We start from the raw sequence: 18334 nt of genomic DNA on the forward strand, positions 1-18334 counted from the left end.
AATTTGTTAAATGTTTGAAACAAACATTTTACATGAAAATAATAAAAAATGAAAACGTCGTTATTTTAATCTTTATTACTTTGTTTAAAAGTTTAATGTACAATTTAGTATTCGAGTTTGACATTTGTGTAGTATTTGTATTATTTCTTGTTTCATATGGCACATGTATTTGATAAAAATATATACATTTTAGTATATGATGATAATAATGTTAATTTTAATATTTAATTTAGATTTTGGGGTTGATTTATGAAAATTCATAATGAGCTAATGATATTAACAATTAACTTTCATAAACTCAATTCTAAAACCGAATCAAATCACATCTATCAGACAATTTTGACAAATTAAACAAATTTCTAATTTTAACCTTAAATTTATTCTATTAACAATATCATGAAAAATTTAAACTTAATAACATTAGCAATTAATTTTATCAAATTAACTCTAAAATTTAAATAAACACTAAAAATTAACTTTATACTTTTAAATATTTAAATATATAATTATTATCAAATACAAATATCAAATTACACTGAAAATGATCACAAATACAATATTAAAAAAATCAAAATCGAGTACTAAATAATATATTAAATATTATTGCATTATTAATGGGCATTTCATTTAATGACGGAACCAGGCTGTCAAATCCTGCCATTATTCCAGTTTTTACGTAGAAAGCAGCTGCAAGGTCTTTATATAGAGAGTTTTATATTTTCCTCTTTCAATGACTTAATTTTGGGGTAATATATATTTACTTGAAAATTTTATAAATATTTTATATTTGAAATTATTTGGATTAACTTATAGTTAAATTTGAAAATTATAAGTCAATTTAGTTATTTTATAACGCCTCGATATATGAGGTCACCACATATCATCGTGTTATTGATTATAAGTGTCACGTTAATATATTTTAATAGTATCAATCAAATACCTAAAAAAGTATCGAGTTAACTTATGGTTTCTAAATTTAAATAATAATTAAGTAAAAAATTAAATACTAAATAAATACAAATTATCAAGTTCAAATAACTCTCTATATATTAACCCTTTAATCCTCTATAATTTGATGGTTTTTAACTTTTACTTTTTACTATAAAATGTAAAATATTTATGACACCTTTTTTCGTAAATTGGTGAAATTAAAAATACATTTTAGATTCAACTAAATTGTTAAAACATCTATATCATATTAATTAGGAATTTTTATCGTCAAATTTGATCTTAAACCTTTTTTTTTTTTAAGTTAGACTTTGAACTTAACAATTATTTTCACATTGAAACTTAAACTAAATAATTGTTCTCATATTGGGACTTAAATTTTTTTTGTCGGCATTTAAACTTGACATTTGTTACCATATTGGAGTACGAACTTGACAAATTTTCTAACGTTGAGGCTTGAATTTTAGAGTTTTCAATGACTAACTTGAAAAAAAAAAGATTAAATCCTAATGTGGGAATAGTTGTAACGTCCCCCCTACCCGAGACCGTTGCCGGAGTCAAGCAGGAGACATTACAAAACTTATCTTAGCACTTAAACAGTTTTCGTAGTAAACTATCCATCTGCGTCACAGTCGCTAAAAAAATCATATCTCGAGTTACGAAACTAGAAATCCAATTCCGTAAATTTTCCTGAAACTAGACTCATATATCTACTTACTAATTTTTTCTAGAATTTTGGTCAGGCCAATTAGTACAGTTTATTATAAGAAGTCTCCCTGTTTCAGGGTTCAGCTACTCTGACCCTTGTGCACTTCGAATCAAATTTCTTCCTGTACAGAAATCCAATGACTATGCCATTTGTTTCAATTAAAAATAGACTCAATAATGAATCCATACATATAAAGTTTGAGTCCTAATTCTTAATACACAATTTATGGTGAATTTCTAAAGTCAGAATAGGGAATCCAGAAATTGTTCTAACCCTGTTTCACCAAGACGTAAATATCTCATAAAATACAACTCTTTTACCAATTTTGTTTCTTCCATATAAAATAGATTCATTAAGCTTCAATTACATATTTTATTCATCATCTAATTCACTTTATACTATTTTTGGTATATTTTCAAAGTTGGACTACTGTTACTGTCCAAATCTGTTTTAGTATAAAATGTTGATAACTAAGTTTATAACATCTTCATTTCTTCTTTCTACAACATTTACCAACAATTCCTCTTATTACTCTTCACTAACATATCAAAACATACCATTCTTAAGGTTTTGGTAACATTTACAAAACATACCAAAATATCATTTAACAACTTAGATACTTTCAATATAACCAAAAGACATCCTAGGTACAATGCCATTTTCCAAAAGATAGAAACTTCACCAATTTGAGTTTGGGGATCGGCTTGTATCCTTGAGTCCTTATACTTTCGTACCTAGCCTGCGCACCGAAACAAACCGTACGCTGAGAATACTCTCATGGTATTTCCATAAACAATAGCTTAATCAACTTTAAAACATGGTAATTCAAACACATTATTGCTATTATTCAATATCAATCAGTACTTTAATAACCTTTACTTTATTTACCCTTATTAACATAACTCGGACACTAACGGATACACGGATCCAACCCACACTCCGGGATAAGCACATAGTGCTTCATCGAACAAATCCGAACTTTAACATTATAGTACACAAAGTACTTCATCGGAACAAATCCGAACTTTAACAAAGAGTCGACACATAGTGTCTCATCGACTCAATGTCGGAATATCCCAATACTTCCAATTCCTATGACATGTCAACTATATCCGACTAGCCCGACACTGTTAATAGGGTATTCAAAATCACATTCATTTCAATATGGTAAAATACTTACCTCATTCACATTTTCATACAATATAAATATCAAATATAGCAATAACGATTAAGCTCGGTTTATAGAAATACAAACCACTATTTATCGAATTTAATCGATATCTTCGTTCACTTTCTCTTTTCCTTCTTTGATGACGTATCCGTGCTACGTTTGCTACTAACAATCGTACAATTAAAATTCATCAATATACTAATTCATAAAACACATTTTCACTTTCTATCAAACTTTTACAAAAATTCCAATTTCGTCCTTTTTCCATTACTAATCTTTTTCTTTAACTTAAGCTTCATATTCTCTTTTAATCAACTCATTAACAATTTCTAACTCATAAAATTCATTATAAAACATAAATTTTGAGCTCTATTCAACTTAATCCCTATTTAAACCTAACTTAGAATTCTTTTAATAAATCACTCAATTTTCACTTCTAACTTCAATTCCTATCAATTTAACCCATAAAACCTCAATTTATTCAACTAAATCAATATCTAAAAATTTTCTATTTTCTTCATTTTAACCTCATACATGTAGAACTTTGAATTAGGCATCCATAAACATAAAAATCATAAGAAAATGAGCTAAAACAACTTACCAATTAAACTTTAGGGCCTTAATCCTCAAATTTCCCTTTTCTTTTCTTTCTTTCTTTCCTTCTTTCTTTCTCACGTTTGCTCTCTGTAACTCTTTCTATGTTTCTTTACTCATTATTATTTATTCATTATACTATATTATATTATTATTAACCTATAAAAATATAATTAACATGTGTAATAGCTATAACATAAAATATCTTATAGCTATTACACATATATACCAACTATTACACATGTTATATCATACATTCACACACATGGCACTTAGGGTCTAATTGCTAGATTAGTCCCTTTTACTTCTTTAATCTATAATTAAACTTTTATTCCTTATGCAATTTAATCCTTTAAACTAAATTCAAGCTACTTCACTTAATTAAACACTAAATAACCATTCAACTATAATTCATAAATATTTCTAATAAATATTCATGAATAAATTTCACGAAACAAGACTCAAGACTCAATTTCCGATACCGTAACTTTCGGTTCATTACAATAGTCGCCAAGTTTATAGCCTAATTTAGATTAAAAAGAACTTAAACTTTAATGTGAGAACAATTATCAAATTCAGAGTCTAACTTGAACCCAAAAAAGATTCATATACTAATATGAAAAAAAAATTAACAAATTAATGCACCAAAAAATAATTTAACCCTTTTAGATTTGATCGGGACAATAATTACATAATTACAACAAATTTGTTTGTCCCATCCTTTTTTTTTATCATTTCTTTTTAGAGTTCACTTCACAAATTTTTTAAAGTTTTATTGTGGTGAAATTTTATTTTGTTACAGAATCAATTTTTATTTATTTTTATGTTTAATGAAAAAAATAGAAATTAAAGTTTTACAACATGGTAGAACAATCAAAATTTCAATAATTTTATTGTAAGAATAAATTAATCCAAATATTTTGGACCAGTTAAAGGTTTTTCCTCTCAAGTAATTTAATTTAATAAATAAAAAATTTAAAATTCAATTAGCTTAAATATAATTTTAATCAAATTAAGTGCACTAATCAGATTGTGAGGATTGTAGCTACTGCTGGCCAGACCGTAAACCACGTGTCATGTCGTATCTAATTAATTCTAAATATTATTACCATTTAAGAAAAAACACAATAGAACATGACTGGTCATATCAATTGGTTTAATTTATAAATTTTGATTTTTAATTTCTAAAATCGAATTTAAAATTCAACTATGGATGAATTTATGTTATATTGTAATAATAATTTATGTTCAAAAGGAAATTTTCAATAATTTTTTCATTAGAAAGATAGGGAATGATTATGTATTTTTTTAGAAATAATTATTTCATTAATGAATTATTGAGTTTTTTAAATTTTGCAAATAAAATTGATAAATTATCAGATTTAAAAAAAAATTAAACTCATAATTAAATTTTAAGTATTGTCACATATTTCATTTTTTATTATTTTACAGACAGTAATTATTTTTTAAATCCTAACACCGGTGAAAGATAATAGAAAATTAGAAATTAAAAAATTGAAAATTAAAGAATCAAAATCCATAGTTCATTATATTTCGTAGACATGCATATCAAATTTTGATTAAATTAAAAATATTTAATTATTAATTGATATAAAAACTTTTATCATTAAATATATAGAATAATATTTGTTATTGATAAAATAAAAAATAAAATTTATATGCATAAAAATATAGTTGTATTATTAAATCTAATTATCGAGTTTGAACTTTTATATATGTTTAAGATACTAAATATTTTTTATTCAAAAATATATTAAATATTTTATACATTAATTATTTATATTATACATGTGAGAAAAAATTCATATCACAATTTCTATTTAACTTGTTTAAATATTTCTGATAGTGTTATTTTCTATGGTTAAATATGTTATAGGTCCATTTACTCTTCATAAATTAAAATTTTAGTCTCTATATTTTTGTTTCCAATAATTTAGTCTTTCTAATTTTCAAATTTTAAAATTCAATTCCAATTATTAACATTGTTAATTTATTTTTAGATTTGTTGGTGCAACATTTTGAAAAAAAACTCACTTTGTAGCATTTTAACAAAAAAATGACATTATAATGAACATGAGTTTAACAAAATAATCTTAATAACATTAACAATTGGACATGAATTTTGAAATATGAAAAGTAGATGGACTAAATTCCTAGAAATAAAAGTAGGAGGATTAAATTCTAAATTTACGAAATATATAGGAATTTATGGTATATTTTAATTTCGAGTAAACTACTCCCAATATCACTAAATTATTAGTAAGTTAATGTTTTGGTCACTTAACTTCAAAAAGTTAGAAAGTGATCACTGAACTATTTGAAAATTTTCATTTAAGTCACTAGGCTACTTAGTTTTTTTTTCCCCCAAAGTCCAACTAGTAAGCTTCAAATGAATCATTCGATTATTGGTACAATAGATCAATACCTATTGACAAGTAGAATAACAAGTCGACCTAACGATCAATGTTGGAGATCGAAGAAGAAAACTGTTTGGACTTTGGTTCACAGACTCGTGTCGTTCAAAGTTGTTTAATAAGAAAAAACCTAACTATAGAAGAGAATGAGAATGAGAGTTTTCGATTGGTGTAAGAGATGCAAACAGAAAATACCATACATAAACTATTTTAACAATTTAGTGACTTAAATAAAAACTTTTAAATGATTTAATGACTATTTTATACCTTTTTAAAATTAAGTGATCAAAACATAAACTTATCAATAATTCAGTGAGATTAAGTATAGTTACCTTTTAATTTTTATCCTCCGGTACTTTTTATTATATATTATATATTGCATTTTATAATTATAAGTTATCCATTGTCGTTCGATCTACCTACTAAATTAATTAAGTTTTAATACCTATATTTTGTCGGCTTACAAAAGGACAATGATGTTGATAGTTTGTGGTTTCTTTATATTTATAATAAAGTTGAAATAGTACAGCGAATATTTGATAGATTTTATGAGTACTTTCTTTAATGTACTAAAATTTATTTATATTACATTAAAATCAAATTGACCTTTCATTGCTGTTTTTGTGTTAGGCTCTACTGAATAACTTATTTAAATATTATAAAAATGTTAATATGGACATTTTTAAAAAAGGTTGTAAAATATGTAAGTAAATATATGGAGTCGACCTACTTGGTGCAATCTTTCAGATTAATTTCTTTCAATATAATTCATATAAAAATGAATTTATTTATTTTTTTGCCAATTTGAAAAACGTAGGAAAAAAGCATTAGAAAAATATATATACGTATAAATATTTGTTTATTTTTGCCAATTTATTTCAAAGTTAATATATAATATTTAATTGAAGCAAACCTGAGTTTATAACACTTAATTTTACTTCAACCATAATTTAATTCTATTGTGTTTAAAATGTTTTTTGAATAAATAAAATTTTCGTTAATTTGTAATTAAAAATAAAATAAAAAGTCACAAAATGATCATTGATTTATTCAAAAGTTTTTATTTAAGTTTTATAAAAACAACTTAGTGACTTAAGTAAAACATTTGAATAGTTTTGGGACTTAAATAAAAACTTTCAAATAGTTTAACGATAATTTTATAATTTTTAAAATTGACCAACCAAAACATAAACTTATTAATAATTTTAATGACCTTAAGTGTAATTTACCCTAAAATAAAATTTACAATCAAATCCTACTCGTTTTTAATCGTTTGAAATTCATAATTGCCTTCCAAACCTATCAATCTAACCAAACTCCACCTTATCTGATTTTACGAAAATTAAAAGTTTATATTCTTCTTCATAAAAGTATACACAAAAAAATTAGGGCAAAAATTAATGTTTGATACTAGAAATATTGTTGAAAAGGAATTTGAATGCACTCTCAAATTCCAAATGAAAAGTTAAAATTTTATTTTAAAATAATTATAATTAAATTAAAATATTTAGTGATCAGAAATGATTCAATATTTAGTAAGTTATGGTGAAGTGATACGGACGAGAATGTACAACATGTTTTTTATTCTCGATAACGTGAATACTCCATCCTTTTGTATTTTAATATTTAAATTTATGATTGAATTAATATTGAGAGATGATTAAAAGTTGATTAATTTTATAAAATAAAAATATTAGTTTTATTTACATTTTAAATATTTTTATAAAAATATATTATCTTTTTAGTATTATAGAGTGGCTTTTGGGTGCTTTATGTAGCCAATTGAGAGCAGAATAATTTGTAATTTTTCTGATGAAAGCAGGAGGGAATTGAAACAAGCAAAGGATAAAAGAAATCATAAATGGGAGGTGGAATTATTTTATCTTAGTAAAAGGGCACCTTGCATATTTGAAAATTTAAAAAATATATATTATTTTTTTAAAAAATCACATATAAATTATTTTTCTTAAGGTATTTACTTGGGCGAGCCCATTAATTAATCATTCACATTTTGTAGGCCCATTAAGGGGTAAATACTGACTACAAATTTTAAAGCTGCTCCATACTCAAGGTGAGAATCAAACCCTCGACCACTAAGTAAAATAGGAGAGATCCTATGTATGTGTATTTATTTGAATATCATATATATATATATATATATAATTTCTCAAAATAGGGATTTTCAATATTATTTATTGAAAATTATTAATTTTTAATTCTTTGAGAGTTATAGATGTCGAGATTAAAAAAACACACACTAAGTATTAAAATAATATGTTATGGGTGTCTAATTTTAAATTTATTGTGAATTATCTGATTTGTTAAAATTTACAATTTAACTTCTATACTTTAAATTATTATAACTTTATCATTATATTTTATAATATTATTAGTTAAATTGATTTATTAATACAATTAATTATTTTAATTAAAATGAGATAATATAACATTTTAAAAGGGAAATTAATCAATCAAACAACTTAAATTCGACAAATTTACCATATCAACACTATAATACAGACAATTACTCATGTTAAAAGTTTAAAATAGTTAAATATTAAATTATGCTAATTAAATATATAAATTATAATTTAGACGACCAGACTGTATTTAAAAAGAACAAGGTCAATTCGAGGTCCTTGAATTTAGGTGGCTACCAGGTCTCTGGCCTTAAAATAGAATTTTTTATTTAGATTATTTATAATTTATAAAATTTTAAATTAGTAAAGATAAAATTATATTTTATCTTTTAAAAATAATAAAATTTTAATTTAATTATTTAAAATTATAAAGATATAAATTATTAAAATAATGTAATTATATTTTTACTATTATAAAATATATAATTTAATTTGTCTCCAAAAAAGTGTGACTTTACCCTATTTCTCTAAGTCTTATTTCTAGATCTAAGGGCAAAGCCAAAATAAATTTTTAGGGAGCCGAATGAATTTTTAATTTTTATAATTTATATTTTATAATTTTAAAAGGATTAAATTTAATTTTTATAATTTTAAGGGTCAAAGTACAATTTTATTTTTACTAATTTAAAATTTTTAAAAAAATTCAAATGTCTAAATAAAAAATTTTCATTTAGAGGGTCAGAGCACCTACCAGTCTCCTATACCCGCCTCTGAAATTTGCTACGGCTTGAATTTTAAAATTAAACTATTAATTCAAGATATAAAAAATAATGATTAAATAAAAAACTCCAAAAAATGTAAATTTTATAATGTTGAAAAGCATATGTGGTGTAATGATGAGTTAATTACCTAATATATATTTTAATAAAGAAAAGCGGGTTTCACTTGTGTAAGAGACCTAATTATCTAATCTTAGCTACTCGACAAGAAAAGTAAATCAAAAAGTTGGTCGGTTTTTTCTTATAAAAATATTCCACAGACGTAACCAAAATATAGAGGTAAGTAACAATGTTTCGAAGTAAAATTAAATTAATAAAAAATATAGCAAACGAAAAATAAAATTTACGGATAGCATATGGGACAAAATTTTACAATTTTTAATCATATAAAGAAGTTTATAAAAATTAACATTTAGTCTCCAATTTTGACAATTTTTATTATATTGCTTTAAATTTTTTTCTCATATTAATTTCGAAATTTGATAGCTCTTTTAAGTTATTACATGACACTATGAAAAAAAAAAAGTCAATTTTCAAAAAGAATATGGACGAGAAAGAAAAACAAAAATCAAGCTGGGAAAAGCCGATAAGTTCAATGATTAAATATTGTTTTATCCTTAAAAAATATGATTTAGATCTTGAAGCCACGGAGGACTTGGTTCAATATCAAGATTGAGGTATTGAGAACTTTAAAATCTCAAGTTCAAGTCTCGTATTTTAAAATTTATTATTATATTTTCTTGAAAATTATATTTTTTATTTTTATATATTTTTAAAAATATTTATATATTTTATATGGTTCTTTTAATTTTTAGAATTAAGATTAGATTGAGAATATTTATAAGTTTTGAAGATTAATTTTTAAAATTATGACTAAATTGATATAATTTATAAAAATTGATAACTAAATTTATTATTATACAGTTTTTAAACTTAAAATGTAAATTTTTATTTTGAATGCCAAAAATAAAAAAAATTTAATAGTTGGAATTTGTATAGTTTATAAAAAAGTAAACAGTAAAAAAGTACAAATTTCTGAACGTGATAGAAAGACAAAGCCACACGCACCCAAATTCCGAAGAGACGTGAGCCATGACGTCATCAAAATTCGATTTATCTCACTCATATGTACCTGAACATCATATCATAAACATATTAAAATATTTATAAAAATATATAAAATTTAAATGAAATAATGAAATTTAAAAATACATCATATGAAAACTAAATTATGTGTATTTATTTTTTCTTAAATTATAATAACAGAATAAATTCAAAACAATAAACATGATTAACGTAACTTAAACTTAAGTCATATCTAATATGTGGTAAACACTTGGATCATTAGGTCATCATATTTGTGTTCATTATGTCAGGAGCGAATCTAGAGGGCCGATAGGATCCCGACCCCTAAAATTTATTTTGCTCTTTCAAATTTTTAAAATTTTAAATTAATAAAAATAAAATATACTTTTACCCTAAAAATAAAAAAATTAATTAAAACTTTTAAAAATTATAATTTAATTTTATTCCCTAAAAATCTTTTTAACTTCGGGCCTACATTTTGTGTATTTATTTTGTAGTATAATGTATTTATTTTAATAATTTTTACAAGTCAATCGAATTACATATGAAGTGACGTAAAATTCTATCGGGATTATATTAATTCCACGATTCATTTTGGTATAATTCTTATGATTATAAAAACGTTTCTTAATAAAATAAATTGATGGAAGAAGTGGTTGAAACTTGATATCTAAATTTTGAATTAAAATATTATCCACGGAGGAAATAAGGAAATTAGTTTTCATGGCTCACGTTATAAACTTTTTATGTAAATATACTTAAATTATATTATTTTTTCAAACTGATATCTAAATTATACTTTATTATTTACTCAATCATTAAAAAATAATTGTTGGGATCTCAAATTCGTTTAAATTATCTGAAAATAATTTCATAAATCCTTTTCATAAACAGAAGACACGGAAACAACTTTTTCTGTGTCAATATATATTGACATGATGTCTTGATGTTCTTTAATGTTCTTTAACAAAGATTCTGATTTGCGCCTCTCTTTCCTTTACTGTTAATGCTTGCTATTTGTTCGATCCTAACACGTACCCTTCAAACAGCAAGTCAAATGCAAATAAACTAGTCAACAATTTTAGTCTTTCTTTTCTTCTTCGTCTGCCTTTTCTAGGGAGAAAAACGAAGTTTAGAAACCAAATCCTAAATAAACTTGTTCTGCAGTTCGACAAGGCATTTTTTGTGACTAGATTCTGGGTTTCTACTGATCACTTCACCAGTTCACTGGTTAGTTTTTTTTTTTTTTTAAATGTTTTATGTTTATATCATTGGGAAGACAAAAATGGGGTTTTTTTTGGGTGCATTTACTTCATTCATCAGTTGTTTTTACTTATCCCACGTTGAATATTTGCCTTACATTTGTTTTAACAAACAGTTTTATGTTCTTTTAGATGTCTTGGGTGTTTTTTTTATAAGGGGTCGTGGTGTTTTTTTTATAAGGGGTCGTGTAGGTTTTTACTTTAAATTAAATTATTTTTTAATGTCCTTCAAACCTCTTTCTACTGCTAATGATTGCTCACAAGTTCATGTTCTCTTGAAACTTTATAGACCCTTTATTTTTTTTCCCTTCACTTTCTGCTTTAGTGGGACAGTTGGACTGAATTGCTTGTTTAACTTTTTAGAATTTTATTTGACAAAGTAATTAACCTTTTATATGGATTAAAGTTTTGTTTTTTCCCTTTTATATGATTGATGTTTTAATGATCTTATGTATTGTTATAGTGCTGATAATAACATATGGAGTTTTTGAGCAATATTCAGGTTTGAATGCAAGAGCAAGATGGAGGATTTATGGACTATGTTTTGTGGGGAATCTGCTTGTTCAGATAGATATGGAAAGCCCTGTGATTCGGCTTTGTGGCATCTCATTAATCCTTCTTCCTGCATTAATCAGTCCATGATAATTTGTTTCGATATCCTCCTATTAGTAATGCTCTTGTTCAACATGATTCAGAAACCATCACCGAAAACAGTTGGCATCCCTGCGCGCTTTCGAAACCGTTCTGCTTTGCAAATAGCTTCTGCTATTGTTAATGGTGGTATTGGATTGGTGTACTTGTGCTTTGGCGTTTGGATTGTGGAAGAGAAGTTGAGGAAAACACAAACTGTTTTGCCTTTGAATTGGTGGGTGCTGGCACTGTTTCAGGGTTCCACATGGTTATTGGTGGGTTTAACTGTGAGCCTCAGGGGTAACCAGTTTCGTAGGACACCGATTCGATTACTGTCAATTCTCGCTATCATATATGCAGTAATAGTTTGTGTGCTGTCCCTTTTTGCTGTTATTCTGAACGGAATAGTGAAGACAAAAATATTTTTGGATGCTCTGTCATTACCTGGAGCCATATTGTTGCTGTTTTGTGCTTACAAGGGATATAAGTATGGAGATGGTGATCAGAAAACAGATGAAAGTGGCCTTTATGACCATTTAGTTGCTGAGGCCAATGGTAGTACCAAAGATGATAAAACCGTTCAGGTTACCCCTTTTGCTACGGCTGGATGCTTTAGCAAATTCTCCTTTTGGTGGTTGAATCCTTTGATGAAGAAAGGTAGGGAGAAGACTTTGACCGAAGAAGATATGCCCAAGTTAAGTGTGGCGGAGAGAGCTGAAAGCTGCTACTTCTTGTTCTTGGAGCTATTGAACAAGCAAAAGCAAGCCAACCCATCATCACAGCCATCCATTTTGAAGACCATAATAATATGCCACTGGAGAGAGATTCTTATGTCTGGATTTTTTGCTTTGCTTAAGATACTCACGCTGTCCTCAGGTCCTCTGATCCTTAACTCTTTCATTTTGGTAGCTGAGGGACATGGAAGTTTTGAATATGAAGGCTATGTATTGGCCATATCACTCTTCTGTGCAAAATGTATAGAATCCCTGTCACAAAGACAGTGGTATTTTCGAGTCAGACTAATTGGTCTAAAAATAAGGTCTTTACTCACAGCAGCTATATATAAGAAGCAACTGAGATTATCCAATGCTGCAAGGTCAATGCACTCGAGTGGTGAGATAACAAATTATGTTACTGTGGATGCTTATCGGATCGGTGAATTTCCTTTCTGGTTCCATCAGACATGGACAACAAGCCTTCAGCTGTGCATCGCTCTAGTGATTCTCTTCCGTGCAGTGGGACTAGCCACGTTTGCAGCCCTAGTTGTTATCATCCTCACTGTCATATGCAATGCTCCACTGGCCAAGTTACAGCACAAGTTTCAAAGAAACTTGATGGTTTCACAAGATGAGAGACTTAAGGCTAGTTCTGAGGCTCTTATAAACATGAAGGTGCTGAAGCTATATGCATGGGAGAGCCATTTTAAGAAAGTTATAGAAAAATTAAGGGCTGTGGAATACAAGTGGTTACAAGCAGTGCAGTTGCGAAAAGCATATAATAGTTTTCTGTTTTGGTCTTCCCCAGTTTTGGTCTCTGCTGCTACCTTTGGGGCATGTTATTTCTTGAATATTCCTCTGCATGCTAGTAATGTCTTCACTTTTGTGGCCACACTTCGTCTTGTCCAGGATCCTATTAGAGCTATACCTGATGTTATTGGGATAGTTATTCAAGCAAAGGTGGCATTTGCTCGTGTTTTGAAGTTCCTTGAGGCACCAGAGCTGCAGAGTGGAAATGTCCGGAAAAAACGCCATATGGAGAATGGCGACTTAGCCATTTCTATTAAATCAGGAGGGTTTTCCTGGGAAGAGAATGTTTCAAAACCCACTCTAAGGGACATAACTTTAGAGGTTAGGATGGGGGAAAAAGTGGCTGTATGTGGAGAAGTTGGCTCCGGTAAATCAACCTTGTTGGCCGCAATACTTGGAGAAGTTCCTAACGTCCAAGGATCTGTAAGTCATAAAACTTGATAAAGGGCTGAATGAATTTAGCCTTTTCTCGTAGAATATCATTTCTTTTCGTTGTAGCTTAAGAGTATATAGTTTTTCTGCTTGTAATTTGCTCCATTGTCCGACGTACAGATTCAAGTATTTGGAAAGATAGCCTATGTTTCTCAAACAGCCTGGATCCAGACAGGAACGATACAAGATAACATATTATTTGGATCTGCCATGGATAAGCAACGATATGAAGAAACGCTTGAAAGGTGTTCCTTGGTGAAGGACCTTGAATTATTTCCTTATGGTGATCAAACTGAAATTGGTGAAAGAGGAGTCAATCTTAGTGGTGGCCAGAAGCAACGAATTCAACTTGCTCGCGCTCTCTATCAGGATGCTGATATATATCTCTTGGATGATCCATTCAGTGCTGTGGATGCTCACACTGCTACAAGTTTATTTAATGTAACCAAAATCTACCATCACCTAGCAATTCTTTTTTGTTATCAACTTATGTCAAAGCTGACTTAGACTGTTGCAGGAATATGTTATGGAAGCACTTGCGTCAAAGGCAGTTTTACTTGTGACTCATCAAGTTGATTTCCTACCAGCTTTTGATTCTGTTTTGGTTAGTATATATTCCTAGAGTATGTAGGATTATCTTTTCTGTGCTCTCTGTGAACATCCTATCATCTCTTTTTTTCAACAATCTTTTTTGTTCTAATTTTGATTTTGTTCGCAGTTAATGTCAGACGGGGAGATCCTTCAAGCAGCTTCTTATCACCATTTATTAGCTTCTAGTCAAGAATTTCAGGACCTTGTTAATGCACACAAAGAAACTGCTGGAGGTGGAAGAGCTGCTGAAGTTAACCCTGCCAAGGGACATGGAACGTCCACTGCAGAGATCAAGAAGAGTTATGTGGAAAAAGAGTTTAAAGAACCGGTGGGCGACCAACTGATCAAGCAAGAAGAAAGGGAAAAAGGAGATACGGGACTTAAGCCGTACTTACAGTACCTCAATCAAAACAAAGGCTTTGTGTTCTTCTTCCTTTCTACTTTCTTTCACCTTTTGTTTGTGTGTGGTCAAATAGCACAGAACTCTTGGATGGCTGCTAATGTTGATAATCCTAATGTTAGCTCGTTGAATTTGATCACGGTTTACTTGGCAATTGGAGTTTTCTCAACTTTATTGTTGCTATCTAGATCTCTTTCCACAGTTACCTTGGGTATGAGATCTTCAAGATCTCTATTTTCGCAGCTACTAAATTCCCTTTTCCGTGCTCCTATGTCATTTTATGACTCCACTCCTCTAGGAAGACTATTAAGTCGGGTAAGCTTCTCACTTGCTGAATATTGATATAACAGTTAACTGAAAATGATAGGTGTTACTCATATTTATACCTTTTGATTTTCAATCAGGTTTCTGTTGATCTGAGCATTGTTGATCTTGATGTACCATTCAGCTTAATATTTGCTTTTGTGGCTACCTTAAATACTTACAGCAATCTTGGAGTCCTGGCTGTTGTTACCTGGCAAGTCCTATTTGTTTCGGTACCAATGATCTATTTAGCGATTCGCTTACAGGTAACACGACAAATATCTGTGTTGGAATATGACAAATTCAAGTCGTTGTCGCTTAAATTTGACTAACTTCAAAAAGTTTCATGGTTGTATGTAGAACTATTACTTTTCCACTGCAAAAGAGTTGATGAGGATAAATGGCACAACTAAATCCTTGGTTGCAAACCATCTGGCTGAGTCAATAGCAGGAGCCGTCACAATAAGGGCTTTCGAAGAGGAAGAACGGTTCTTTACTACGAGCCTTGACCTCATTGACACTAATGCTAGTCCTTTCTTCCACAGTTTTACAGCAAATGAATGGTTGATTCAGCGGTTAGAGACACTTAGTGCTTTTGTTTTGGCCTCTGCTGCACTCTGCATGGTTTTGCTTCCTCCTGGGACTTTCAGTTCCGGTTAGTATAAGGAACTCTTACTTGCTTATACTGATTCAAGAATCTCATAAGATAAATACTTTTAGGAGAAACATTCATTTGGTAATATTAAGCTACTGTTTTTCCATAAAAACCAGTGAAAGATACTCGTGTTATTGCAGGATTCATCGGCATGGCTCTTTCTTATGGCCTTTCATTGAATATGTCCCTTGTGTTTTCAATTCAAAACCAATGCACCATAGCGAATTATATCATTTCTGTAGAAAGGCTTAACCAATACATGGATATACCGAGTGAAGCCCCTGAAGTGATAGAGGAGAATCGTCCTCCATCCAATTGGCCTGCTGTGGGTAAAGTTGAGATCCGTGATTTGCAGGTATAATTTTTCTTTGCATATACATAATATCATCTACTTGCACCAGTAATACTTAGAAAAATTAATTTGAACAGATCAGATATCGACCGGATGCACCATTAGTTCTTCGAGGAATCAGTTGCACATTTCAAGGAGGGCACAAAATCGGTATTGTTGGTCGAACTGGCAGTGGGAAGACAACTCTAATCAGTGCTTTATTCCGTCTGGTTGAGCCTACCGGAGGGAAGATTTTAGTTGATGGCATTGACATCTGTACTATTGGCCTACACGATCTGAGGTCACGTTTTGGAATAATACCTCAGGATCCTACCCTATTTAATGGAACTGTGAGATACAATTTGGATCCTCTATCCCAACATACTGACCAGGAGATATGGGAGGTAAATTTCGTCCCCTGTTCTTTTTGTCAAGAATTCCTTCCTGTTGATGCAAAAGTATTCTGGATTAACTGATTTTTCATCTGCATTTGAAGGTTCTTGACAAGTGCCAACTTCGAGAAGCCGTTCAGGAAAAAGAAGATGGACTGGACTCCTTAGGTAAACCATCTGAAACCTGATTATTGTTGTATGCTTATTCACTTTATAGCGATACTGTTTACTGAAAAAAAATCAATTGGTCATTCAGTTGTGGAAGATGGATCGAATTGGAGCATGGGGCAAAGGCAATTATTTTGTTTGGGGCGTGCTCTCTTGAGGAGAAGTCGAGTATTGGTGCTCGATGAAGCAACTGCGTCAATTGATAACGCAACGGACTTGATTTTACAGAAAACCATTCGCACCGAATTCGCAGATTGTACTGTCATTACAGTTGCACACAGGATACCGACAGTTATGGATTGCACAATGGTACTGGCTATCAGCGATGGTGAGTTTCATTAAAATGCTGACTTGAGAAGTGACCTTTACATATCAATGTACTTTGCACTGCATGCAGCTCTGAGAATCGGCTTTTAAGTGAATGAATGTTTTTTCCTTTTTTGTATTTCAGGCAAACTTGTGGAATATGACGAGCCAACAACATTGATACAGAGAGAAGGCTCATTGTTCGGGCAACTCGTGCAGGAATACTGGTCCCATTATCGTTCTGCAGAGTCACATTGAAGTGTGCAATTTCCCCGAAACCAAAACTCGCTTTCACCCCCTCCCTCCCTTTGCTTGGTTGAAAGAATGGAAAATAAGTTGGATGTGTGGATCAAATATGTTATTGGGTTTAGGGGGAGCATAAGTTCTTGTTTCAGAGGAACCACAATACGAGACAAGGGGAAGCTGGAGCAAGCAGAAGAGAAGATGACATTTCAAGAGATCAATTATGGGTCTTTTGGCATCATTATTCCTTGTTTCTCCAGGCAATGAGTGTTAATTTTGCCTCGTCTTTTTTTTTTTTTCCAGCTAATCCTGATGCTTTATTATATACTCTTCATAGTTGCTTTCAAAAACTTCATTTTGAAACAATATGTAATTTTGAATAGCTAAAGCTGAGTTATTCATTAGAACTCAAAAAATATATATATATGTGTGTGTTTGAGCTACAGTTATATTTTATTTAATTTTTGTTACTTCCTCTAATTGATCACTTAATTTGTAAAACCAAATTTGATATAAAGAAAGCAAGGTAATAATTGAAGAAGGATGTCTAACAAAATTTAATGAGACAATGCTCTGCCAAAAGCTTTTCTATTAGGTTTGTGGCATATAAACTATATTATTTTAGGTCTAATATTGAATTTCATCATTTTATTTTACTAAAATTGAGAAATCAATTCTATTTTAATTTGATAAAATTTGATTTTTTACTTTACAAAAATTGAAAAATTATTGATAAATATGTAAAATTGAATGGCCTTTTTTTTTTTGCTAATTTATTAGTTAAAATTTGTAGTATTGTTAATAATATTCCGCTACTCTTGTACCAAACATAATATAAGTAAGCATTCACATTACAATTTTGAGGAAAGGTGTTAATATTAGAATTCAAATCTTGGATCTTGAGATACCAACATAGACAACTTTTAGCATATTAAACTCCTAGAGCATTGTAAAACACCATATTCACTTGTCAATTCTTTAACAAACTTACCATTGACAACCTTAAAATTCTA

At 29.1% G+C, this 18334-nt stretch overlaps 1 protein-coding gene across 2 annotated transcripts; it reads left to right on the forward strand.

Moving 5' to 3' along the window:
- The first annotated feature begins 10922 nt into the window (after positions 1-10922).
- Positions 10923-17764, forward strand: LOC108479686 (ABC transporter C family member 10-like). 2 transcript variants are annotated; one of them, XM_017782419.2, is made up of 12 exons: positions 10923-11312; positions 11847-13923; positions 14053-14373; positions 14450-14536; positions 14651-15238; positions 15328-15492; positions 15587-15881; positions 16022-16236; positions 16311-16616; positions 16709-16772; positions 16861-17100; positions 17224-17764. In XM_017782419.2, exons 2-12 carry the CDS (start codon positions 11866-11868, stop codon positions 17334-17336), a joined length of 4452 nt encoding a protein of 1483 aa, XP_017637908.1. In that variant the 5' UTR covers positions 10923-11312; positions 11847-11865; the 3' UTR covers positions 17337-17764. The 2 variants fall into 2 exon arrangements, with proteins under 2 accessions (XP_017637908.1, XP_052878645.1); XM_053022685.1 differs by having other exon boundaries at positions 10923-13923.
- Positions 17765-18334: the final 570 nt, after the last annotated feature.

The sequence above is a fragment of the Gossypium arboreum genome, chromosome 12 (genome assembly GCF_025698485.1).
Source record: "Gossypium arboreum isolate Shixiya-1 chromosome 12, ASM2569848v2, whole genome shotgun sequence".
Taxonomy (NCBI): Eukaryota; Viridiplantae; Streptophyta; class Magnoliopsida; order Malvales; family Malvaceae; genus Gossypium; species Gossypium arboreum.

Bases quoted from the DNA above. Each gene is read 5' to 3' on its own strand.
- LOC108479686 (XM_053022685.1), top strand. From the start codon at position 11,866: ATGGAGGATTTATGGACTATGTTTTGTGGGGAATCTGCTTGTTCAGAT. The intron at 14,537-14,650 runs GTTAGTATATAT...TTTTGTTCGCAG, and splicing joins CAGCTTTTGATTCTGTTTTG to TTAATGTCAGACGGGGAGAT. The intron at 15,493-15,586 runs GTAACACGACAA...GGTTGTATGTAG, and splicing joins ATTTAGCGATTCGCTTACAG to AACTATTACTTTTCCACTGC.